At 40.3% G+C, this 25362-nt stretch overlaps 1 protein-coding gene across 2 annotated transcripts; it reads right to left on the bottom strand.

Annotated features, from left to right (window-relative positions):
* Positions 1–1499: 1499 nt before the first annotated feature.
* On the bottom strand, positions 1500–24669 carry PPP1R36 (protein phosphatase 1 regulatory subunit 36). 2 transcript variants are annotated; one of them, XM_055538348.1, is made up of 11 exons: positions 24417–24659; positions 23792–23856; positions 16111–16197; positions 15138–15235; positions 14972–15038; positions 12977–13075; positions 7798–7932; positions 3334–3376; positions 2827–3005; positions 2549–2740; positions 1510–2023 (listed from the first exon to the last, which is right to left on the bottom strand). In XM_055538348.1, the coding sequence occupies exons 1-11, from the start codon at positions 24480–24482 to the stop codon at positions 1840–1842; spliced, it is 1215 nt and encodes a 404-aa protein (XP_055394323.1). In that variant the 5' UTR covers positions 24483–24659; the 3' UTR covers positions 1510–1839. The 2 variants fall into 2 exon arrangements, with proteins under 2 accessions (XP_055394324.1, XP_055394323.1); XM_055538349.1 differs by lacking the exon at positions 2549–2740 and having other exon boundaries at positions 1500–2023; positions 24417–24669.
* Between the last annotated feature and the right edge of the window lie 693 nt (positions 24670–25362).

Below are 25362 nucleotides of genomic sequence, written 5' to 3'. Positions count from 1 at the left end.
TCAAAAGGCTCTTCAGTTCCCCTCACTTTCTGCCATTAGAGTGGTATCATCTGCATATCTGAGGTTGTTGATATTTCTCCCAGCAATCTTGATTCCAGCTTGTAACTCATCCAGCCCAGCATTTTTCATGATGTACTCGGCATATAAGTTAAATAAACAGAGTGACAATATACAGCCTTGTCATACTCCTTTCCTAATTTTGAACCAGTCAGTTGTTCCATGTAAGGTTCTAACTGTTGCTTCTTGACCCGTATACAGGATTCTCAGGAGCCAGGTAAGAATGATCTGGTATTCCTACTCTTTAAGAACCTTCCACACTCTGTTGTGATACATATAGTCAAAGGCTTTCGTGTAGTCAATGGAGCAGAAGTAAATGTTTCTGGGGAATTCCCTTGCTTTCTCTATGATCCAACGAAAGTTGGCAATTTGATCTCTGGTTCCTTTGCCTTTTCTAAACCCAGCTTGTACATCTGGAAGTTCTCCATTCAAGTACTACTGAAGTCTAGCCTGAAGGATGTTGACTATAACTTTACCAGCATGGGGCTTCCCTGGTAGCTCAGTCGGTAAAGAACCCACCAGCAATGCAGGAGACTCCAGTTCAATTCCTGGATTGGGAAGATCCCCTGGAGAAGCGATAGACTACCCACTCCAGTATTCTTGGACTTCCCTTGTTGGCTCAGCTGGTAAAGAATCCACCTGCAATGCAGGAGACCTGGGTTCAATCCCTGGGTTGGGAAGATTCCCTGGAGAAGGGAAAGGCTACCCATTCCAGTATTCTGGCCTGGAGAATTCCATATACTGTACAGTTCATGGGGTGGCAAAGAGTTGGACACGACTGAGCGACTTTCACTTTCTTTCACTTTACTAGCATAGGAAGTGAACCCGGTTGTCTGGTGGTTTGGTGGCTCAGATGGTAAAGAATCTACCTCCAATGTAGGAGACCCAGGTTCGATCCCCAGGTTGAGAAGATCCCCTGAAGAAGGGAATGGCAAGTCACTCCAGCATTCTTGCTTGGAGAACTCCCTGGACGGGGAGCCTGGCAGGCTACAGTCCATGCGGTCACAAAGAGTCGGACATTACTAAGTGACTTTCACTTCTGAACATTTTTTAACACTGCCCTTCTTTAGAATTGGGAAGAAAACCGACATTTTCCAGTCCTGCGGCCAGTGCTGAGTTTTCTAAATTTGCTGACATATTGAGTGCAGCACTTTAACAGCATCATCTTTTAGTATTTTAAATAGCTCAGCTGGAATTCCATCACTTCCACTAGCTTTATTAGTAGTAATGCTTCCTAAGGCCCACTTGACTTCATACACCAGGATGTCTAGCTCTAGGTAAGTGACCACACCATCATGGTTATCTGGGTCATCAATACCTTTTTTGTACAGTTCTTCTGTGTATTCTTGCCATCTCTTCTTAACCTTTTCTACCTCTGTTAAGTCTTTACCATTTTTGTCCTTTATCATGCTCATCCTTGCATGAAATGTTCCTTTGATATCCAATTTTCTTAAAGAGATCTCTAGTCTTTCCCATTTTATTGTTTTATTCTACTTCTTTGCATTGTTCATTGAGCAGTATAAAAAGGCAAATGTCCTAATACATTACTCTACACAGTCATGTAAAGCCAAGGAAGTAAATAATTAACAAAGCAAACTATTAAATATAGGAAAATGAGCTTTTCAAAAGCTTCCTAGAACTCTTTAGTCTACTGTTGAACTTTTAGCAAAATAATTTGGATAAGTTTTAAAGTTTAATAATAAACACTAGTCATATAAAGTGATTAAGTCAAAGTAGTTTACTTCAAATATAAGAATTAACTACAGAAGTGGAATGTATAGATTATTTAGGGAATGTTGTTTGAGAGGACAGTGTTCTCATGACTAAGTCCAGTGTATCCTGAATCCTCATGTTATTTCTTTCTATCAGGGAAGACGGTTTCCCAGACTTCATGCTTTCTTCTGGATCAAGAGGGATAAGGGTATGGGGGTTGAACTGACATCGAGGCTCCCCCAAGATGCCAACTCTGTGGAAAGAATGATTGGTATAGATGAATCTTTGCTGAGGTCAAAGACTAAGGCATATGGTTGTGCTTTGTATGTGTATAAAGCTAAGACTGATAAACACACACACACACAGATTTATGCACCTATTTTTTTTAAGCTTTCCCTATTTCTATGAACCACCACTGTAGTCTTAAATATGGGTCCAAACACTTGACACCTAGCAAGATTTCATACACTTCCCAAAGATTATTCTTCTAATGGGAAAACCTCAGTCTTACAAAGTCTGCTATTTACTTCACCAAATTAAAACTGTTTGAAGTCTAGTATAACTTTCTAGTTTTTTCTAGCCTAGATGCGTATACCAAGAGCCGATCTGGAAAGAAAACAGGTGGACAGGAGCCAGGGATGGTAGGAAGACTGTGTTTCCACCTTTGTTCAACTTTCTGGCAGAAGTACTGTTTCTGAGACCCTGGCCCTCCTGGGTCCCAGCTAGGAAGTGACACACAACACTCGGTCTCTCCTTCCTCTCCCCTGGGGCCACTTACATTGGCATGTGCAAAGAATCCAGAGTTTCCCTGGGCTCTTGCATCTGCGCTGGGAATTTTGTGCCTATTTGACGGTACTTTTTCTCAGAGACATTCTGAGCTTTTTCTCTGAGAGAGGGCAGCAGAGTGGACATGACTGGAGAGCGCATGTTAATGGCTTTTTTAATCGCTGGGCGTTTTGCCATCATTCTCCTGGCAGGGAGAAGCAGGGATGACATTTAGGTCACATGATCCTGTTTTCTAGCAATGTCCTTGAACTTAGAGTCAAAAGGTCATACCTGAATTGTACAAAAGTCATGCGCTTCTTCTCCCCTCCTGACTCTTCATCCTCACGCTTCCTTCGAGGAATGTTGAACATGTTGGAACGAAAGAGCCTTCCTATTTCTTCCTCAATCTCTGTGAAGTGTTGACGTCGGAAGACAATCCAGGCTACGTATGTACAGAATGTATAAAAGGACTACGACAGAAGACAGACAAGAATCACAGTCCACAGCTATGCCATGAAAAATGACATGGGAAACTCCCGTCTATGGAACACCGCTAAGGAGATGCAAACCAAGATGACCCACTCTCTCCACATGCCTGAAGAGCTGTGGGAACTTATACATGTACTCACTTTGGCAGGAGGAAAATCAGACCAAAGATTTAAGGAATGGCACACAGCTTATTAGTATCCTTTTTAGAAGATATTTACTAAAAATATGTGCCCGAAAAATAACTATTGGTTATTGCTATACTTCATATTTCATGTCAAAGAGCAGAGTCCCCAAAGGTAAGTGACTCACCTCAAAGAATTTCCAGTCTTTTTGTGTATCTGATATTTTCCCCCTGAAATAAAACAAATTACAACTATAGGTTGAAAAGGAAGTTCAATATTTCAGTGATCTAGGCAATCCTTTATCTTCAAAAGGCCTCTTTGCAGATTATTACCAATGGTCTCATAACTATTTACTCACATAAATGCTATCAAAAAGGCACTGTGAATGAGTGCCAATGTCTTTTTCTTCAACTTCCTAGGTTACCTAGATCAAAACCCCTAGTGTTTGGTTAATCAATATATCCTGTGAGAAACCATAACGGAAAAGAACATGAAAAATGATGTTTATGTGACTGAATCACTTTGTACAGCAGAAATTAACACAACATCGTAAATTAACTACACTTTATTAAAAAAAATAAAGTGGGACTCATAAAAAAACTAAAATAAATTAATAGAATTTCAAGATATACATAATCAGTATAAATTCAGGATAAACAAGCCAGCGAGAAAATGTACTGTTCCAAATATATCTGGTAAAGTGTATGTTAGGGAGGTGAGGTGAGGAGAGGGGAACGGTGGTGAAGAGGCCACACAAGGTGTTGGTACGAATGGAAATAAAGAACTAGAGACTGAGTTTAAAATAAAGAAAAAACATCTCAAACAGTGGTTATGGCTATTGGATGCAAAAAGAATCAGAAAGAAAACAGACACAGGTTGATAAGAGTGTAATCCAGTAGAAATATAATACAACCCCCAAATGTGACTTAAAACCTTCTAGGAGTCACAGTAAAAAGAAACAGGTGATATTAATTTTAATAATATACTTATTTTACCCCCAAATATTATACTTCAATATGTAATCAATATTTTAAATTATCAGTGAGTTATTTTATTCACTTTTAAACTTTTTGTACAGTGCATATTTTACACTTACAGCACATATTCATGTGGGTCAGCCACGTTCCAAGCACTCAGGAGCCACAGCTGGTAAGTGGCTGCCATGCTGGTTAACAAAGAGGCCTTACAGTCGCCTGTGAGGGTGGAATCCAAAGGAAAGAGGGGGAAGCCAGGCTGTTGGTAAACTCAGAGACTGTCATGGTCTGTTATATGGTTTCTTTTTCCTTCCTGCTAAATGCGGCTCTTAGCTCTAAACCAAATCATATTTTCAGTCATTCCTGAAGGGGTGTAAAGCCTAGAGCCAGACATATGGGGTTCTGTGCTGGGGAGAGAAAAAAAAAAACTGTGTTCCCACTAGGCCCCCTGCTGCCTTTAGGTTTAAAAGATGGTCAAGGCCTGCTCTGTACAAGGGAAGAAAAATTTCAAAGGTATGTGCTTGGGGGAGGGAAAAGAGGCCTTGGTGCAAGTGACTGAAGATAAGGGTTGGGGAGAAGGACTTAAAGATGACTTAAGCACCTGAGCTTCAAAGAAACCCCTTTGTCCCCATTGCCATCCCCACCGCCAGTCTCTTTGGTCACCGGTCAGGTGACAGCTGCACTGAGAGCAGAGGACGAGGCGTACCTTCCAGGGCAGAAGTGGGGCCGGAGCCAGAATTGGCCATAACCAAAGACCAGATCCAGTTCTATGGGCTTGTGCCATTTGGAGACTTTCTTATCTATCCCGGAAAACACAGAGCGCTTTTACTCAACAAGTTCATCAAAATTTTGCTGAAGATTTTGTAATATCAGGATTTCACAGATGTATTTAGAACAGAAAGACATGTCCTCCTACTTCTCAAGAATCATGAAAGCACCAAATTAACAGCTGCTAAATTACTGGTTCTACTGAAATCTTTATCTCCAGAGATAAACAGTAGAAGGTGTTCTAGTCCAACATTAAGGATGCATACATTAGAAAGAAAAGTCAGAAAATACACAGGAGAATAGAAGCTTGTTCACAACAGGACTAAGTTAAAGAATGATATGTTAAAATCAATTCATAACTCATAACTGGCAAAAACATTGTCCTTGTCTTCTCGAAATAAAAGCAACCAAAAAGAGCAATATAAACTTCATGCAAGGACGCAATCAACACTCATGGCCAATTAACAACTTTTTCTGGTAAAGTCATGTTATAATCTGTTTTACTCAATATCCATTGTTCAGCAATTTGGCCTATATAAAATTTATTATGTGAATGGGGGTGGTGAGCTAAAAAACTGATTATTCTCCAAAGCAGGTGACATTGTCCACAATGGCAGAAAGACCAACATCTCCAGGAAATGTACTGAGGCAATCACTTGTAAACATGAGTTCTTTTAAAAGTTTGTATAAAAAATACTATGTAATAAAAATGTACTTAAAAATGTTTTTTAGAGTATGTGTTTTTTTAACCTTGTTATAGACAGAGTGTGTCTTTCCCCTATCCTAATTCATATGTTGAAGCCCTTAAAACCCCTCCAAAGTGATGATAATTGGAGATGGGGCCTTTGGGAGATAATTGAGTTTAGATGAGGTCAAGAGGATGTGGCCCCATAATGGGATTAGTGTCCTTTTAAGAAGAGGAAAAGACAGTAGGGAGCTGTCTAGATTTGTTACATTTTCCCTTTCAACTCCAATTCCAGTTCCTACGGAATATTGCTCTTTACAGTATTGGACTTTACTTTCACCACCAGACACAGCCACAACTGAGTTTCTGCTTTGGCCTAGCTACTTTATTCTTGATAAATCTAGACAGTACATTAAAAAGCAGAGAAATCACTTTGCTGACAAAGGTCCACATAGTCAAAGCTAGTTTTTCTAGTAGTCATGTACTGGTATGAGAGTTGGACCATAAAAAAAGCTGAGCGCTGAAGAACTGATGTTTTTGAACTGCAGTGCTGGAGAACACTTTGGAGGGTCCCTTGGACAGCAAGGAGATCAAACTAGTCAATCCTAAAGAAAATCAACCCTGAATATTCCTTGGAAGGACTGTTGCTGAAACTGAAGCTACAATACTTTGACCATCTGATGTGAAAAGCTGACTCATTGGAAAAGATCCTGATGCTGGGAAAGATTGAAGGCAAAAGGAGAAGGGGCCAGCAGAGAATGAGATGGCGAGATGGCATCACCGACTCCATGGACATGAATTTGAGCAAACTCTGGGAGACAGTGGAGGACAGAGAAACCTGGCATGCTACAATCCGTGAGGTGGCAAAGAGTCAGACATCACTCAGTGACTGAACAATAACAACAACAACAAAACAGCGCAAATGAACAAAGTTACTTATATAAAGATATTCAATGTAAAAACAGTAAGCATAAAAACTGAAACTACACAAGTGTACACAAGAGGAAAGGTTAAGCACACTGGTATGTTATATAACAGAATAACCACAGTTGCTATTCAAAGTAGTAGGTGAGGTTATATAAGCAGAATACTAGAATAAGGTTCACAGAAAAAAAAATGTGGAACACAAAAAGTATATACAATACAAATATTGGTATTTTGAAAAATGTGGGGGAATGTGGGGAGAGAGAAATTATGTACTGGGTTCTTTGCTAATAAAGTTTAAAAAATTTTTTAAAGTCTGGCCATGACCAGAGACAGGTCTTGAGCTTGTTGTGAAATTAGTACTGTTGTGATGTTGTGAATGTTGGTAATGTTGTGAAATCAGAGAGGGAGATTTTGGGTTAAGGATTGCAATTTTCTCTCCTGTGATTCCAAACTTTCCTGTGATATGACAGTTTAAATTTTTAATTATATTAGTTATTATAAACTGTCGTCCTAAGGTAAACAATTACATCCTTTCACAAACAGGGTCATTTTACTACTCCTACCTTACTCATACCCACAACTGTTTCTGAAAAGCAAGCAGCACAAGGGCAGAGGACACACCCAATACCCCTTCAACACTGGCCCATCACTCGGCTGCTCACCCAACGCAGCCAAGCAGCCCTTGTCTGGCAACAGGAAAGCATGATTTAATCAAGCTGATATAATTTGAGATTTTTTTATTTTATTTTTACTGTTCTTACTTTAATTTTTATTTGGAAGATAATTGCCGGATAATATTGTGTTGGTTTCTGCCATACAACATCGTGAATCAGCAGTAAGTATACATATGTCCCCTCTCTCTTGAACATCCCTCCTCATCCCTCCCCTCTAGGTCATCAGAGCACCAGGTTGCGCTCCCTGTGTATACTGCAACTTCCTACTAGCTCTCTATTTTATGTATGGTAATGTGTATGTTTAATCCTATTCAATCTGAAAGAAATTTAAACCCAAGTGGTAGCAGGCTGTTAAAACATCTATCACACCTGAAACTAACACAGCACTGTAAATCAACTTTAATTGAAAGAAAGAAAAAGAAAATCAGCTGAGATTCTGGGGTTCTTCCTAGACTCACTTGGCTCTCTCCAACACGACATCACATGAGTTTGGGACAGTCTCAGTTGAGCCCACTTATTCTGTACAACAAAGAATAAGCCTTTCTCAAGGGTACCGAAAGTCAAAATTTAGGGTCATAAGGATGTGGATATACACACAAGTGAAGATCTAAATGGGTGCTTACTTTCCGCAGCTCATGTGATGCTTATCAGGCATTCCCAAGCCCAGGATGAGGACACAGTACTTCTGTGCCAAGTATTTCTGTGCTGCTTCTAACTTACTGATAATCATTTCCATTTCTTTCTTCTCTTCAAGGCCCCTGAAAAGAAAAACAATAATCTGTATTAATTTGGTAAATTTCTTTATCAACTAGTGAAAAGTCAGAAGTATAAACTATTTTGAAACACAAGTGAGTCAACACATCTCACTTATCGTTTCTTTTTTTTAATTTGAGCTGGGGCAGAGGAAGGTCCTCCAAGTCCTTTGACATTTATCATTGTAATCAGCATCTCAAGTTTATGCCAAATATTATTAATTTATTTATTTTTGGTTGCGCTGAGTTTTCGGTGCTGAACACGGGCTTTCGCTAGTTGCAGAGGGCTACTCTTCCGTTCCAGTGTGAGGGCTTCTCATTGCAGTGGCCTCTCTTGTTGCGGGGCACAGGCTCTATAGCCTGGGCTCAGTAGTTGTGGCTCATGGGCTTAGTTGCTCTGCAGCCTGAGCGATCTTCCCAGATGAGGGATCAAACCTGTGTCCTCTGCATTGACAGGCGGATTCCTATCCAGTGTACCATCAGGGAAGTCCTGAGTATTCATTTTTTAAAGATTCTTTATATATTGTGCTATGTACTCTTGGGAGTCCTGAGTGTTCATTGGAAGAACTGAACTCTAATACTTTGGCCACCTGATGCCAAGAGCAGACTCATTTGAAAAGATCCTGATGCTGGGAAAGATTGAGGGCGGGAGGAGAAGGGGTTGACAGAGGATGAGATGGTTGGGTGGCATCACAGACTCAGGTGGCATCACGGACTCAATGGATATGAGTTTGAGTAAACTCCGGGAGTTGGTGATGGACAGGGAGGCCTGGCTTGCTGCAGTCCATGGGGTCGCAAAGGGTCGGACACGACTGAGTGACTGAACTGAACTGATGTACCCTTAATTTTATACACAGACAGTCCTAATTGAGAACAGCTCAACTAACAAATTCCCTATCCTAGTTTCTGAGGCAGTGAGCAGCCCACTTTCCTGCTGTTTTGGTATAACAGCCATGGAGACTTTTTCCCACCTTAGCGCCCTGAGGGTTTTCCGACGTTACTACTACGTTTGGGGGCTCAATGTTTGAACTACTCAACGTTTGCCCACCCTCAGTTCTTTGTTTGCTAAAAAGGCAATAGTGAGGAACTACTCTGGAAACTTTGGCATCAATTACAATCACCTCCCTGCTTGCCTGTAAAACACAGCCCCATCCAATTGAATTGCAAATGCACTTTCTAAAAGACAATCTGTTTTTAGGTTACAGCATGTCTGAAGCCTAATTTTAGAAGCTTCACAGTACAATATAGTAGGAAACAACATTGCCAACGATATATTCCAATGATTGCTACTGAAAAGCGAAGTGGCACTGTCTTGTTTCCTGCCCTTTTGTTTTCAGAAAGATTTAAACCAGATGAAACGCACTTCAAACAACAGGAATAGCATCCTGCCCCTTCTGTTGTTAACCACTAGACTAACCACAGGAGGATAAGCTGTGGGGAAAGGGAGTGGGTTTAAGGATAATATAGATGTCTCCAAGCACAAAACTTTATCACACATGGTGAGAAGGCCTGTGAGTCATCAGAATAACATGAGCTTCTGCAATAGATAAAAGTGGGTTCCAACTTTAAATGCCCAAATATCATATAACCCAACACACACTCTCCCACAAGCACCCCAATGACCATCACTGTTTCCGGCCTCCCTGTTTCCTTCAGAAGCACCACCTTCAGCCTTCACCTCTACTTTGCCAGATCTGCCAATAGTTAATCTCTCCTTTTGCTGCTGAAAACAAAGCAAACCAAACAACAACAAAGAAGAAATGGTTTGAAATGTTTAGGCAAATGGTTCTCAAGTCTTAATAAGTGTAAAAAATTTCACCTGGGGTAATTGCTAGACGTCCAAATTCCCAATGCCAACTTCTCTTTCAGATTTTGGTTTCATTAAGTCTGGGTAGAGCCTGGCATTTAAAACAAACCCAGGTATAATCCTCTGGAAAAAATTTTGGTAATAATTTCAAGTGCCATACAACTGGTCGTAAGTTTTGATGCAACAATCTATCCTGGAAATTTCTTTTTAAAAAAATCATCCAAAGTTAGGGGAGAACTGTAATACATGAAGATATCAATGCAATTATTTATGTCTATCAGAAAACCTGGAGACTCCAAAAATATATAAAATACAGGGATAATAGGAATAGTAATACAGGCTATAGTAACACAGCCAGTTACTGTTTAAGAACTTGACAAGGATCTAACATGTGAGTCCCTGTGGGATTTAAGCCAGGCACCAAAGTCTGTCCTGTTATCACTATACGACATTGCTTCTTAACAGGCAGATCTATAAGTCACTAACATACAGTGGCTTGATGGAGCGTTATGCCACCATTAAAAATTATAATTATGAAGCTTGTAACAACCTGAAAATACTTATGATGTTTAAAACTCCATACATAGTTGAACCTTTGTTTGGAAGCTATGGAAAATCCATGGACAGAGGAGCCTGGTAGGCTGCAGTCCATGGGGCCACTAAGAGTCGGACACGACTGAGCGACTTCACTTTCACTTTTCTCTTTCATGCATTGGAGAAGGAAATGGCAACCCACTCCAGTGTTCTTGCCTGGAGAATCCCAGGGACGGGGGAGCCTGGTGGGCTGCCGTCTATGGGGTCGCACAGAGTCGGACACGACTGAAGCGACTTAGCAGCATTAGCATTGGAAGCTATAAGTCCTAATTACAAATGGATAACCTTAGCAACAGAAAGCCAATCTGACTAGTAAGGGATGAGAGCATACCCCACAGACATAGACTGTAGAGTTAAAGAGACGTGTGTTCTAGTCTTAGCTCCACCACTAACTTGGCAGGTAACCTCCAGCCAGCTATTTAAACTCTCTGAGCCTTAGCTTCATCATCTGTAAAATGGGGATAAGGCTTCTTCTTCTGGAATGAGGTCTTTTAGTCATCTAAGATCATCAAAGTGTACCTTTGATATCTTTCTATATCTCTTCCTGCTCTCCTCTCACAGGTTATAGGCTTTCCTTCCAAGTGCCAACCACTAGGTTAGGATAAAATGCATTATCTTATCTAATTTGGACAATAACTGAAAATGAGTGCTACTATTATCTCTATGTTAGACCTCATTATTTTGACTGAAATTAATTTTTAAGTTATGCCCAGATATCTCAATTTAATTTGTTTCTATTATAATAAATAAACCAATCAACTAATGGAGACTTGAAAATGAAGTCATGCTGTTTTAGAACCACACCACAGAACCATTACTTTTAAGGCTTGAATTTTTCAGTCATTCTGTAACTGATTCCTTCTATGAAAATATACAAATATCACTGAAAAAAAAGTGAGTGTTAGTCGCTCAGTTGTGTCTGACTCTTTGCAGCCCCATGGACTGTAGCCCCCCCAGACTCCTTTGTCCATGGAATTCTTCAGGCAACAATACTGGAGTAGGTAGCCATTCCTTTCTCCAGGGGATCTTCCCAACCCAGGGATTGAACCCAGGTCTCCTGCACTGCAGGCAGATTCTTTATCATCTGAGCCACAGGGAAACCCCAACCAAATATTACTAGGTAATTTTAGTACATTTCAAAAATAACTAAGAAACTTTTCTTCTCTGTTATTTATTCTTATAGATTAAGAACTGAAACAATGTCTCTGGCTTGAGTAGCAATAACCTGCAGAATTTGAAAACACTATACAAAATAAAAGCTAATATGCTACCAAAGTCTAATAAATTTTCTCTTTGGAAACAGTAAGACTCCTCAAAGTTTCTGAGCCCACAGCTGGCTTGAGCCCCTCTGCTACCATAGAAACACTTCATGATCTCTGGCTGCTCTGGTGGATGTTGCATATTATAATGGCTTTACTGGAGCAGCAAAGTTTGAATTATTTATTTGGTTCCTTAGAAAATTGCTATCCCAATACATTCATCTGTCCACAAAATGTTTCTCAGGCTGCTTGTTTATGTGCAAGGATTTTGCATTTTGAAAACATTCCACAGCAACAAACTGATGACTCTTATCCAGCATTCCTAAGAGCTAAATCATTGGGTTGGTTCCACATGTACTGGGGAAGGCACTGGGAAAGTTTCATGGCTTGCAAAGGTCACCATGCCTGAGAGGCATTGTTCCACTTGGGACGCTGAGTTCCCAGATTCTTGCCCTGTATAGCTCTGAGCCACCTCCACCTAAAGTGATTAAATTCTTCATATGTAGCCTATGAAATCTTGTTTTCTTCTGTGATGTGGAATATCATTTGGGTCATACCTATTAATTTTTTTTAATTCTTAGTTTTTTTAAATTAGATGCTTACAAACCCTTTAGCAAGAACTTTGTAAGCATGAAAAACAGAAATAATATCTATATCCACATTGTTCAATATGGCTGTAAGCCACATGTAGCTGCTGAGCACTTTGAGCAGCTAGTGCTCACCTATTCCTCAATTCCTCTGAATTGAGGAATATTATAAAATAGACCTTATTTCAAAAACTTGCTAAATAAAAGTAAAGTATTTTATTAATAACTTCCTAACATTGACTACAAGTTGGAATGACAATATTTTTGAGTCATTGGATTAAATAAAATACCTTGTTAAAATTAATTTCACCTGTATCTTTTTGCAATTTAAAAACATAGCTATCAGAAAAGTTTAAATTACATACATAGCTCTCAAAAGTTGAGCATACTCTTCTATTGGGCATTGCTGGTCTATATTATTTGGAATATTTCATTAACAGAATACCCATCTGAAGTATTCAGTGAGCGTTAAAACTGAAGAACTCCTCCCTGTAAAATGTTTGATAATAATAAACATTTTATTTTTTATCTTATAAGAGAAACATTAAATAAACATTTTATCTTAATAATCCAAGATTTCTCAATTTCCATCATCTCTTTAGCCTACACAAAATTTAGTTCTAATACTGGCAGTGATAAAGCTTTAAAGTGCACTATGGGGAATTTCCTTGTGGTCCAGTGGTTAGGACTGGTGTTTTCACTGCCAGAGCCCTGGGTTCAATCCCTGGTGGGGAACTAACATCCTGAAAATCCCGAGGCTCAGCCAGAAATAAATAAATCAATTTTTAAAAAATTCTACTTACACCATATAGCTTCTGGGTTTCTTTTCCTGTGAGATTTTTTCCAAGTAATAATATAAGTAGTACAACAATGCCATAAGGAAATTGTCAAGATTCTTATTCCTATGAGGAGATTAAAAGAAAATAATGACAACGTATTTCAATCATGAAGCTAGTCATAAAAAAATACATAGGCACACAACACAAGAATAAGTAGAAACACATGTCAGCATACCCATCACACAACTAGTTTACATTTAAAATTCTACCTACTATAACTGTTGAAGATATAAGAAATCTGACTTTTGTAAACAAAACTTTTTAGGAGGTCACAATTCAATTACAATTTTGCTTATCAGTTAGTTTTCATATTTTAAAAGTTTTTATACTATAGGTAACTTTGTTGTTCAAAAAATGTACACAAACGTACGAGGTAAAAAGGCTCTCCCCTCACTCTTTTGTCACCATCCTACTCCTTAATGGTACCCACTGTTAAGAGTTTGGCATGAATCCATCCTAACCTTTCTAGACCACAGACAATCACATATAAGGTCCTCCCCTACCAACACACATACATATGCATGAATATATGCCTTAATTTTTTTGGTAACAAATGGGACAATGCTGTATACACAAGTCTTTGCAACGTGCTTCTGTCACTTATCTGTGTAGGATGGACCTCTTTCCATGATACCATGTATAGATTTTTCTCATTTTTTTTAAACAGCTGGATAAAGTATTCTGTGGCTCATAATTTAATCCTGTACCGATGGATATTTAGGTTTTTTAAAAATATTATAGACATTGCTGCAGTACTCATTCTTATAGCCACATTTTTGAGTAACTTCCTAGAAGTGAAAATGCTAGGACACAGAATATCTGTACATTAAAGTTTCATAAGTTTTGCTCTCCAAAAAGATTGCATTGATTTACAGTCCTACATCATTTGTTTTAAAACTAAAACCCTTTGTTTTCTTTCCAAATATTCTTACAATTTTTGCTGCTTCCTTTCTAGCCCCAGATGGAAATGTTTACTGTGGCATGCTTTCCTTAAACATACCTTGAGAGCAAGATGAAGATGAGCAGTGCAGACTTTTTTTCCACGATATTAATAATTACCTGTCCTAGGCTGGGTTCTCTCAGAAACGTGCCATGAGACAGATGTGAGAGTAAGTAGTTTACTTGGAAATGATCAGAGTAAACATCAGTAAGGGAGCAGAGAGGTGAGATAGAAAAGGGGTGCTAACAAGTTCATTATCACTGTGTAGTTCGGTCCCATGGGGGACTCTGGGAGGCAGTATAGAAAACTCAAAGTTATCCTGACAGGTGGAAGGTGGGCTATTTATCTGCCAACTCTCCCTCCAGCCCATCACTGACTGGAGGCTGCTTCTGGGACGCTGACTCCCTAGTGCCCCAAGCTTGCCCTGTAGTCTGGCTGAGTGTGCTCCTGCCATAGAATAAAGCATCAGGCAGAGACTCTCAGATGTTTTCCATAAATGGTCTTCGCTGAACGCTGAGGGAATCTGAGGGCGCTCCCACAGTTCGGGATACGCATCTTCCACTGAGCGGTCCAAGTGCAGCTGTCACGTGGAGCACCTTCCACGAACAGCCACCTGCGACAGCAGGACTTCCAAACTTGTATCTGAGCAAACTGACCCTTAGGAAGGACAAGAAGCTCTGCCAAAGTCACACACCTAGTACTTGGGGCTGCCAGACACAACTAGTGGAGAACACTGATCTTCAGTAAGTGAGCATACCCTTTAACTAACATACACACAGTGTATACTCATTGGAACTCTGACAATATGCTCTCCAAACTCCTTGACTTTATTTTGGGCTCCTGTGACCTGACTTTTTCTCCCTGTGGTCTCAGTCTTTGAAACAGAATTGTTTCAAAGGAGGATGGCTAGCACAGAGCCAGCTCTTTCTCCTAAACTTAGATTTTTCATCATTTATCAGATGGAATGACTTCAAAATAAAAGATAAAGGATCTAAAATGTCTCACAAAGCATTACATACCTCATAAATGTTGTAAAGGAACAGATACGCGGCATCTCAGTATCTTGTAGCAAAAGCAAAGCCACAACTGAAGGGAGAGAAGATGGACAGTTGAAAGAGGGATGAACTGCTGCGTTAGAGGCTGACACCAGGGAACATATGTAAGGATGATGACACAGTTACTCACATTTAACATCATGGAGTGTAACGTTGCCCTGCTGACTCCGTTTCTCTAAGCCTCTGGGTGACTTATCGTCTCTTAGGGCAAACCTTTTATCTGTCAACCTGTTAGGGGATATGACAGTCTCTAGTAGTGCTTTAAAAATTATTTTTTTAATTTTTGGCTATTCTGGGTCCTTGTTGCTGCAGGGTTTTTCTGGTTGCACAGAGCAGGGGCTACTCTCTAGTTGCAGCGAGCAGGTTTCTCACTGCCATGGTTTCTTTTGTTGGGGACCATAGGCTAGGGCATGTGAGCTTCAGCGGTTGCAGCACATGGGCTCAGTAGATATGGCTCCCAGGCTCTAGAACACAGGCTCAACAGCCGTGGCACATGGGCCTAGTTGCTCCACAGCATATGGGATCTTCCCGGATCAGGGATGGAACTTGAATCTCCTGCACAGCAGGTGGATTCTTTACCACTGAATCCCCAGGGAAGCCCTTTAGTAGTACTTTGAAAGGTTTTAGTTGTATTTAATCTATCCTGAGGCACAGAGAGTATTTACTATAAAGTAAGAAGACCCTGAGTGTTATATGTGGATTTCATTTAATGTAGGATCATTTTGGAATATATTTTATTAAACATTATATATACTATGCTAGGGATAGGAGGAATGCATACTGCCTGACATAAAATGAAAATACCAATTTCACCCAAAATAGAACATTTAGCTCATCTGTTTTTGGCATATCTATCATTTTCAATTCTTTTTAAAAGTATAAGAAGCTGAAAATTCATTTGTAGCCAAATTATCACAAGAATACACTACTGGGATGACTAGCTCCTATCATAATTGTGAAATAGTGCATCTTCTTTCCTTAATGCGTATTTGCATTTCAACTTAAGATGATGGGAGTGATATTTTCTTAAGAGTTTGTAGAGGCTTAAGCCATTCCGCTAAGAGGCGCTATTAGCAACACTGCCATGGTGGTAGTTAAGCTACCTGTCTGAAGCTGGACCATCAATTTCAACAAAGTGAACTGCTTTGCCTTTCTTTCCTCTTTCCTTGAATTCCACTGCAGGTGTAAAACTGTAATAGAAATGAGAAAATTAGGAACTTAATCTTTTCTTGGGAGAAACTAATCAGAGCATTGCCACAGCTCATGGAACCTTAGGACTGATACATATTGTGAGTGTCCTGGAGAGAATCGGAGGTACATCCACACTTAATCCATGTATTCACATGCGGAACAACCACCTAGGAAAAGATGAAAAGATTGGACTTTGTATTCAGCATCTACATATCACTAGCCCCCAGAATACCACCATAAACAAATCATTTCATCTGAAAATCCAGCTGTAACTTCACAAGAAATAGAAGGCTTGTGATTGATTTGGAAGGATTTTTTTGATTTACTGAGTACTTGTTAGATGCAAAGTGCTTTGAAGTATGATCTCATTCAATCCTCACAGCAACTCTATGAGGAAAATATTGCTACTGTCACAATTCTTCCATTATGAGAAAGGCTGAAGTTTAGAAAGAGATTGTAAACTGACCAAGATCACTTGGCAAGTGCCAGAGCCAGAACCGGGGCCAGTTCTCTAGCTACAGAGCCATGTGCTTATCCACCAGGCAGTCCTGCCTCCCGAGCAGGACTCAGTTGTCATCGCTGTGAACTCTTCTAAAAGCTTGATTATCTCTAAGGTTTCAGGACCCTTTACTTAACTCAGGGTTTCTTAGATTCTTTAGCTTGTGTACAAGCATTATTGACCAGTAATGGGCCTAACAAACAATGGACCACAATTAAGCAACAATAAATATATACTGAGGCCATACTCTGTGTCAGGCATTATTGTAATATCAAAAATAAGTGTTGTCTGACAAGAGTGTCCACTTTCACTACTATTATTCAACATAATTCTGGAAGTCCTAGCTACAGCAATCAGAGAAGAAAAAGAAATAAAAGGAATCCAGATCGGAAAAGAAGAAGTAAAGCTCTCACTGTTTGCAGATGACATGATACTGTACATAGAAAACCCTAAAGATAGTATCAGAAAATTACTTGAGCTAATCAGTGATTTTAGCAAAGTTGCAGGATACAAAATCAATACACAGAAATCATTTGGATTTCTATATAATAACAATGAAAAATCAGAAACAGAAATTAAGGAATCAATCCCATTCACCATTGCAACAGAAAGAATTAAATATCTAGGAATAAACTTACCTAAGGAGACAAAAGAATTGTACACAGAAAACTATAAGACATGGATGAAAGAAATCAAAGATGACATAAACAGATGGAGAGATATTCCATGTTCCTGGCTAGGAAGACTCAATATTGTGAAAATGACTCTACTACCAAATGCAATCTACAGATTCAATGTAATCCTTATCAAATTACCAATGGCATTTTTCACAGAACTAGAACAAAAAATTTCGCAATTCATATGGAAACACAAAAGACCCCAAATAGCCAAAGCAGTCTGGAGAAAGAAGAATGGAGCTGGAAGAATCAACTTTCCTGACTTCAGGTTATACCACAAAGCTACAGTCATCCAGACAGTATGATACTGGCACACAAACAGAAATATAGACCAAAGGAACAAGACAGAAAGCCCAGAAATAAACCTATGCGCCTACGGGTACCTTATTTTTGACAAAGGAGGCAAGAACATACAATGGGGTAAAGACAGCCCCTTCGATAGATGATGCTGGGGACACTGGACAGCTACATGTAAAAGAATGAAATTAGAACACTTCCTACCATCATACACAAAGATAAACTCAAAATGGATTAAAGACCTAAATGTAAGACCAGAAACTATAAAACTCTTAGAGGAAAACATAGGCAGAACACTCAATGACATAAATCAAAGCAAGATCCTCTATGACCCACCTCCTAGAATAATGGAAGTAAAAGCAAAAGCAAAATAAGTGGGACCTGATTAAACTTATAAGCTTTTGCACAGCAAAGGAAACTATAAGCAAGGTGAAAAGACAACCCTCAGAATGGGAGAAAATAATAGCAAATGACACAACTGACAAAGGATTAATTTCCAAAATATACAAGCAGCTCATACTACTCAATGCCAGAAAAGCAAACAACCCAATCAAAAAGTGGGAAAAAGACCTAAACAGACATTTCTCCAAAGAAGACATACAAATGGCTAACAAAGACATGAAAAGATGCTCAACATTGCTCATAATCAGAGAAATGCAAATCAAAACCACAATGAAGTATCACCTCACACTGGTTAGAATGGCCATCATCAAAAAGTCTACAAACAATAAATGCTGGAGAGGGTGTGGAAAAAAAGGAATTTTCTTGCACTGTTGGTGGGAATGTAAATTGATACAGCCACTATGGAAGACAGTATGAAGATTCCTTAAAAAACTAGAAATAAAACCACCATATGACCCAGCAATCCCACTCCTTAGGCATATACCCTGAGGAAACCAAAATTGAAAAAGATACAGGTATCCCATTGTTCATTGCAGCACTATTTACAATAGCTAGAACATGGAAGCAACCTAGATGTCCATCAACAGATGAATGGATAAAGAAGTTGTGGTATATATATATAATGGAATATTACTCAGCCATAAAAAAGAATACATTTGAGTCAGTTCTGATGAGGTGGATGAACCTAGAACCTATTATATAGAGTGAAGTGAGTCAGAAAGAAAAAGATAAATATTGTATTCTAACACACATACACGGAATCTAGAAAAATGGTACTGAAAAATTTATTTATAGGGCAGTAGTGGAGAAACACAGAGAACAGACTTACAAACATGGGGAGAGGGGAGAAGAGGGTGAGATGTATGGAAAGAGTAACATGGAAACTTACGTTACCATATGTAAAATAGATAGCCAATGGGAATTTGCTGTATGGCTCAGGAAACTCAAACAGGGGCTCTGTATCAACCAAGAGGGGTGGGATGGGGTGGGAGATGGGAGGGAGGTTCAAAAGGGATGGGGTATATGTATACCTATGGCTGATTCATGTTGAGGTTTCACAGAAAACAACAAAATTCTGTAAAGCAATTATCCTTCAATTAAAAAAATAAATTAAAAAAAAAACCATTCTCTGATTACAGTCAATGCACAGATTCTCAGGATTATTAGGAAATGCTTAATAGGAAAACAGAAAAAAGTGTTTTAAAGACCAGTAGGATGCGGTTCCTGCCTTATAAAGAGTGCATTTTATAAGAGAATTGTGGTGTCTACCAAATACATTAGTTTGGCAGCCACTGTGGATTATGATGTTTATTTTTCTGCCTGAAATAACGCCACACTGATAACATGACCTAGAAGTTTAATCTCTGCCCACGGTTACAGGTCTCTTTGTTAAGTGTAGATATAGTAGATAGCAGCACTTTCCCCCCGACTTTAATCATTCTCTAAGCATGCACATACACTCTTATCATCTCCTTGTCAACATAAGTTTTGAAACAACTTCCTTTACATTTTTTCTGGCATTGGTTGCCCACAAAGTCATAATTTTAGAGAAATTACCTGCCATGGGAATAATAAAGTTAATCAGTTTGGTACTTTCTTCTTCCAGGAGTTTTTGCCAACATCCTGGCAATATTCAGATTGAAAACTAGGTTAGAATCTAAAAGCATATATATACTTTTAGATATGTCACCTCAAGGGAATGATTTTTTTCTTTTGTTCAGAACATTGACACCAAGTTGGTTAGTGGATGATTCCTGAACTTTTCATTCTTTCTTGTCCTCTTCTTATCACTGGTCTCCATGGATTGGGTATTTAGGGGGAGGGTGTGCTGAAACACTGAGAAAAAAAGAAGTGAAAGGATACCAAATGGTGATAGTGGCCGTCTCCAGAGAGAGATGGGGATCGGATAGGACAGAGAGGCGGTACGGTGATGAAGGGAGCTATCTTCCCCAGCTGTATGCTTTTGTATTATTTGAAGTTTTTTTTTTGTAATAACAAGAATTTGTGTCGTGTGCATGCTGTCATGTCTGACTCTTTGTGACCCTTTGGACTGTAGCCTTTTAGGCTCCTCTGTCCATGGGATTTCCCAGGCAAGAATACTGGAGTAGACTGCCATTTCCTCCTCCAAGAATAAAAAGAATGTATTGATATATTACCTGCATACCTTAAAAAATGTTGATAGAGGTATAGAGGAAGAAACAGTATGTGGTCAGTACATTCTATTGACAGACCATTTAGATAGTCTTTAACAAGATGGTCAATTCCTCTAAACATTCAGACGTTTTCTAACAGCTCTGTGAAGTCCATTCTGCTTGCTGGATATCTAATGTGCAGCATTGATATTAATATAACCACCTTAAACAAGAACACAAAGCTGTTTTCAGTTTTCCCTTGGACCATCAAAGTGTTTGGGGCACTTATAAGCCATTGGCTGTTAACTCTCCCCCCAGGCTAAAGAAATTTCAGGTCACCAGCCCTTTCCATGGTTTCTCTTCTCTAGGAGATGAGAGAATACAGAAACACCCAATCTCAGTTAATGTCAAATGAAACTGCTTCTCTCCTAACCTTGTTTCAGATCCATCCCTACAATTCAACATTTCTTCCCCTGTTAGTTTCCCTGAGTTAAACTGGAGATGAGAGAGCCTTATGGTAAGGAAAAGGACACGTTTGGGATCTTACAGATCAGGTCTGTGAACTAAGTCAAGTGAACTTAGAATTATAAAGGCATAAGATCATAGAATTTGGGGTTAGAGGACATCAAAAAGATCATCCAGTAGATGGATGTCATTTTACTGATGGAGAACTAAGGCTCAGAGAGGCTGACCGTGTCTCAGCATTTGAAACTTGTGGCAGTGCATGCCCTTAGCCAACAGTCTGACATTTACTGCTAAACCTTCATCTTTATTTTTATGACCTCTGGACATGTAACACCTTCCCACACTTGTCTGAGTGGCTTTTAACTTGACTAAAGTCATCCTCTGGTTCAGATGGTGAGATGGATTCCTCCTTGTGAGTGTCCTGCCATAGCTCTGAAAGCAGCCTATGCTCACAGTGCTTTTGGAATCACTAAGCAGCAGCACTAGTAAAAATTGAAAATTGTCCCTTAAATTGCACCTCTGATTGGCTCCTAAACCACATTCTGACCTAGATCTATACTTTCTTCCAATCTTCATAGTCCCTCCTTCAATCTGGCAACCTATTTAGACCACGTTGTGTTGATGTGCTTTCCTGATATTTCTAGAACAATCATGTCATTTTTCCTTTGCCCTGAAACAAATGAGAAAAAACAGTCATATTTTCTCCTAGAACTCATCACTAAGATGCAGAGGGTTGGACCACTCTTGGCTTCCACACCATTAGAGCTCTTCAGGGGTTACTAGAGTCTTTTCTTAAGCTATGTTGAAAAATAAGTCCAAGGCTTCTGGAGGTGTAGTTTCCTGTGCGTCCTCAGGGGAGTCCATGACCTTAGCAAAGACTCAGACAGGGGCTGATTCTCTCTCAGCTGGAAGAAGAAGGCACCTGAAACATGAAATGATAGAACTATAGACACTGTCAGAGAGATGCATGTCTTGTGGGCCAACTCACCTGTGAATAAAGGTATTCCTTTCTGTAAAAGATCCTTTGATGTGGACCATTTTAAAAGTCTTTATTGAATTTGTTAAAATATTGCTTCTGTTTTATGTTTGGATTTTTGGCCCTGAGGCATGTGGTATCTTAGCTCCCTGACCCGGGATTGAACCCATGCTCCTGCATTGGAAGGTGAAGTCTTAACCACTGGACAGCCAGGGAAGTCTCCACGGTATTCCCTCTTTAACAAATAAGAAAAAAATGGACATGCAAGCTGATGAACTATGCAATGCCCTCATTTACTCCTCAGAAGCCATTATTATTTAATTTTCTGAATAAGGGAACTTACAATTAACAAGGCTAAGTAACTTGACAAATTATGACCACCAAATTAGTAGCAGAACCAGGATTTGAACCAAGGTCTCCCTCCAAACCACTCTCCATGGTCTTTTTCTTAAGAAATAATGACCATCCTTTCCCTGCCCATTACTGTGTCATTTCATGCATGGAGGTAATGGGTATACTGCTATATTCTGATACAGTTATCCTCCTCAGGGTATAATCTGCAAAGGTCAGACACTCTGCTTGTGAATAGGGCACTACTTCTCTGAAAGTTAAGAGTCCCAGTGTCATTCATCCAGGAAAGATTCCAGGAACTGCAAGGTGGGGGAGAGGAAAAGGGGTCATCTTCTCTTGACCTGAATCTGAGAGTACCTAGATGTCTGTGAACTCCTGTTGGCTAGTGGGTGTAAAAGGTGACCTACCTACCCTAGGTGGAGGGAGACCAAAATCATGGAAGAAATCTCCAAGGTCTTAAATTGATGTGCTAGAACTTGACCACTCCTGAGATCAAGCTGTTAGTTTGCAAAGCAGATTATCTGGGTACATGACACTCCAAATTCCCTCCCACAGCCCCCATGTCCTCAGTACAGTATGCGCTTGTTCAGTAAACATTTGGTGAGTGCCTACTCTGTGAAATTCTGGAGACGGTTTCAGGGATGTGAAGATGACTAAGACAGTTCCTGCCACTGAGGGCTTACAGTCTATAGGAGGGAGATGCTGTTTAAAGTGGAAAGGACTTTGGCATCAGATAAATCTTGGTTCGAAATGTCAGTTCTGCTGTTCTGGCTGTGTGGCTTTGGCTTAATTGCCTCATCTCCCTGAGCCATGTTTCTTCATCTATGTAGTGGAGAGGAGATATTAACACTCACTTTTCAAGGCTGTTTTAAGAATCAGAAAAATATGCAAATATCTGGGACATAACAGGTGCATAGCAGATGGTGGCTAGTCTTGTTAGTTTAGCAAAACACTTAACAGAGTCAATATTTTCCCAGTGGAGAATTAAAACGTTCTAATCTTCCCTAGTAGCTCAGTTGGTAAAGAATCTGCCTGCAATGCAGGAGGACCTGGTTCAATTCCTGGGTAGGAAAGATCTGCTGGAGAAGGGATAGGCTACCCACTCCAGTATTCTTGGGCTTCCCCTGTGGCTCAGCTGGTAAAGAATCCACCTGAAATGTGGGAAACCTGGCTTTGATCCTTGGATTGGGAAGATAAGATCCCCTGGAGAAGGGAAAGGCTACCCACTCCAGTATTCTGGTCTGGGTCACAAAGAGTCAGACGTGACTCTCACTTTCTTTCTTTCCTCTAATCTAATAATTTTACCTTGTAAAATTTACTGTCTATTGCAGCAGGTATAACATGGTCTCATTAATGTAAAACTCTATTTCTATAACTCAAAAAAGCAATTTTATAAAGTAGTTAATAATATAGAGTGTTAACCAAGTAGACGTAGATTTAAAACATCTTAGTCACCTCTGAGCTGTGTGATATGGCCAAGTCTGTTAGCTTTCCTCAAACTTCTTAGCCCTTTGACATCAGTTTCTTCATATGTAAAAGTGGATTAACATGCAGCTGTTTCAAAGTAGATAAACTGATTAGCACAGTTTCTGGTACATAGGAAGCAGCTGATAAATGTCATCAGAAAGTGATATCTGGAAGGCTGCCAAAATAGTTATCTCTAGATGCTGAGATTTCAGGAGACATTCATTTTATTCTTTGTACTCTTCTGTATTGCTTGAATTTTTTTTTTTTTTACACAAACATGTAATTTCCCTAAAAGCTATAATATAATAAAATTTTGTTAAAATTTACCTTCTGAATTCAAGTGTTTTGGTTTCATCTTTCCAGTACCACGTCCCTAATCGCAATCCCAATTGCTGTAAAATGAAATGATTGCAGCAAAAATAATTAAAGGTTCAATTTAAAATCAACATGTCATAATGAACTTTTAACAATAATTCTCACTAGTTGCTCTTTAACGCTACAGAGCCTTAAACTTTACTACAGGTTCGCACTCTCCAAGGCTGAGTAGCTACCAGCTCGGAGCCTTTCCTCTCCGGGGATCCCAGCCGGACCGAGCAGGACTGCTTCCTCCGAGGGTTTCTTATTTTGCAGACAACCCATCAGAGGTGGTGAGGTGGAACTTTCCTACATCTGGATATCAGCGTGGGGAGCCGGAATTCAATTCTGACCGTTTGCTGAACACACCTCCATCATCTGGTTTTCGCAGACCACTTTGCCCAGGTCTCGCGTCGAGTGCGGCTCGCCCCAGGCTACGGCGGCGCCGCCCGGGGAGCGCGGAGGGCAAGGCCGCGGCTGAGGCAGTGTAGGCGCCGCGGCCCAGCCACCGAGCCCCGTCGGGCGCCGGAGGTGGGCGGGGGCCGCAGGGTCGTCCTTCCACCCGCCGCGGGGTGGGGTCGGCCGAAGCTGCACTTACATCCGACAGGGCAGACTGCGCGTACAACCGCTGCCGCCTCGAATAAAACTCCGGAACACGACTCATGGTCTCCCGCTGGCCGCTTCAGAGCGTCGCCTGGAAACCGTGACTGGGGGCGGGGCCGGGGCCGGGGGCGGGACCCTGCTTCCTACGCCGCTGCGGCTGGTGGCCGTAGCTCCCGCCTCTGCCTACACCCCCGGCAGCGGTGGCGCGCTGGCCTCTCACTGCGAAGCTGCCCGAGGGTTTCTTGCTTAGGAGTCAGTTCTTCGTGCCTTCCCACCGAGAAGCCAGCCACGTCACTGGCTTTGTTTTTAATTAGAAAAACTAGATTCAGTTCCATAGGGAAACTCCCTTTGTTCCCAAGTTTGATAGCACGAAATGAAGTTTAAATCCAGGTTGGAGAAACAAAAAAAAAATCCAGGCTGGGACTAAATTGATTGGGGCGGGGTGTGGGGTGGGGTGGCGTGGCGTGGCGTGGCGTGAGTGGCGCAACCGTGGAAATCAAGGTTTTTGATGTGGAAGTCGTTTGAAGATACCCAAATGATCGGTGTTTGAGGATTCTTAAGGAGTAATGTATGTAAAGCATCACCCTGAATTAAAGTACTGAGAATTAGTGTTGCTGAAAGCAAAGAACCTTGGTTTGTGTCAGTGGGTATTCAACAGTGTCTCTCATTTGTGTACAACTCTTTTGCAACCCCCCATGGACTGTAACCCATTACGCTCCTCTATCCATGGCATTTCCCAGGCAAGAATACTGGAGAAGGTAACCATTTCCTTCCCGAGGGGATGGAACCCCCTGTCTCTTGCTTTGGCAAGTGGATTCTTAACCACTGAGCAACCTGGGGAAGTCCACGTTCAACTTCATTTCTGCATTTACTTTGTCTTGTAATTTCTTCTTGCAACTGAGTTGATACGCAGATTGTTTGGTATTTTCCCCCTTCTAACA

This window comes from Bubalus kerabau, chromosome 10 (genome assembly GCF_029407905.1).
Source record: "Bubalus kerabau isolate K-KA32 ecotype Philippines breed swamp buffalo chromosome 10, PCC_UOA_SB_1v2, whole genome shotgun sequence".
Classification (NCBI taxonomy): domain Eukaryota; kingdom Metazoa; phylum Chordata; class Mammalia; order Artiodactyla; family Bovidae; genus Bubalus; species Bubalus kerabau.
The sequence above is the reverse complement of the archived record's forward strand: the minus strand, read 5'-3'. Positions and strand labels throughout refer to the sequence as shown.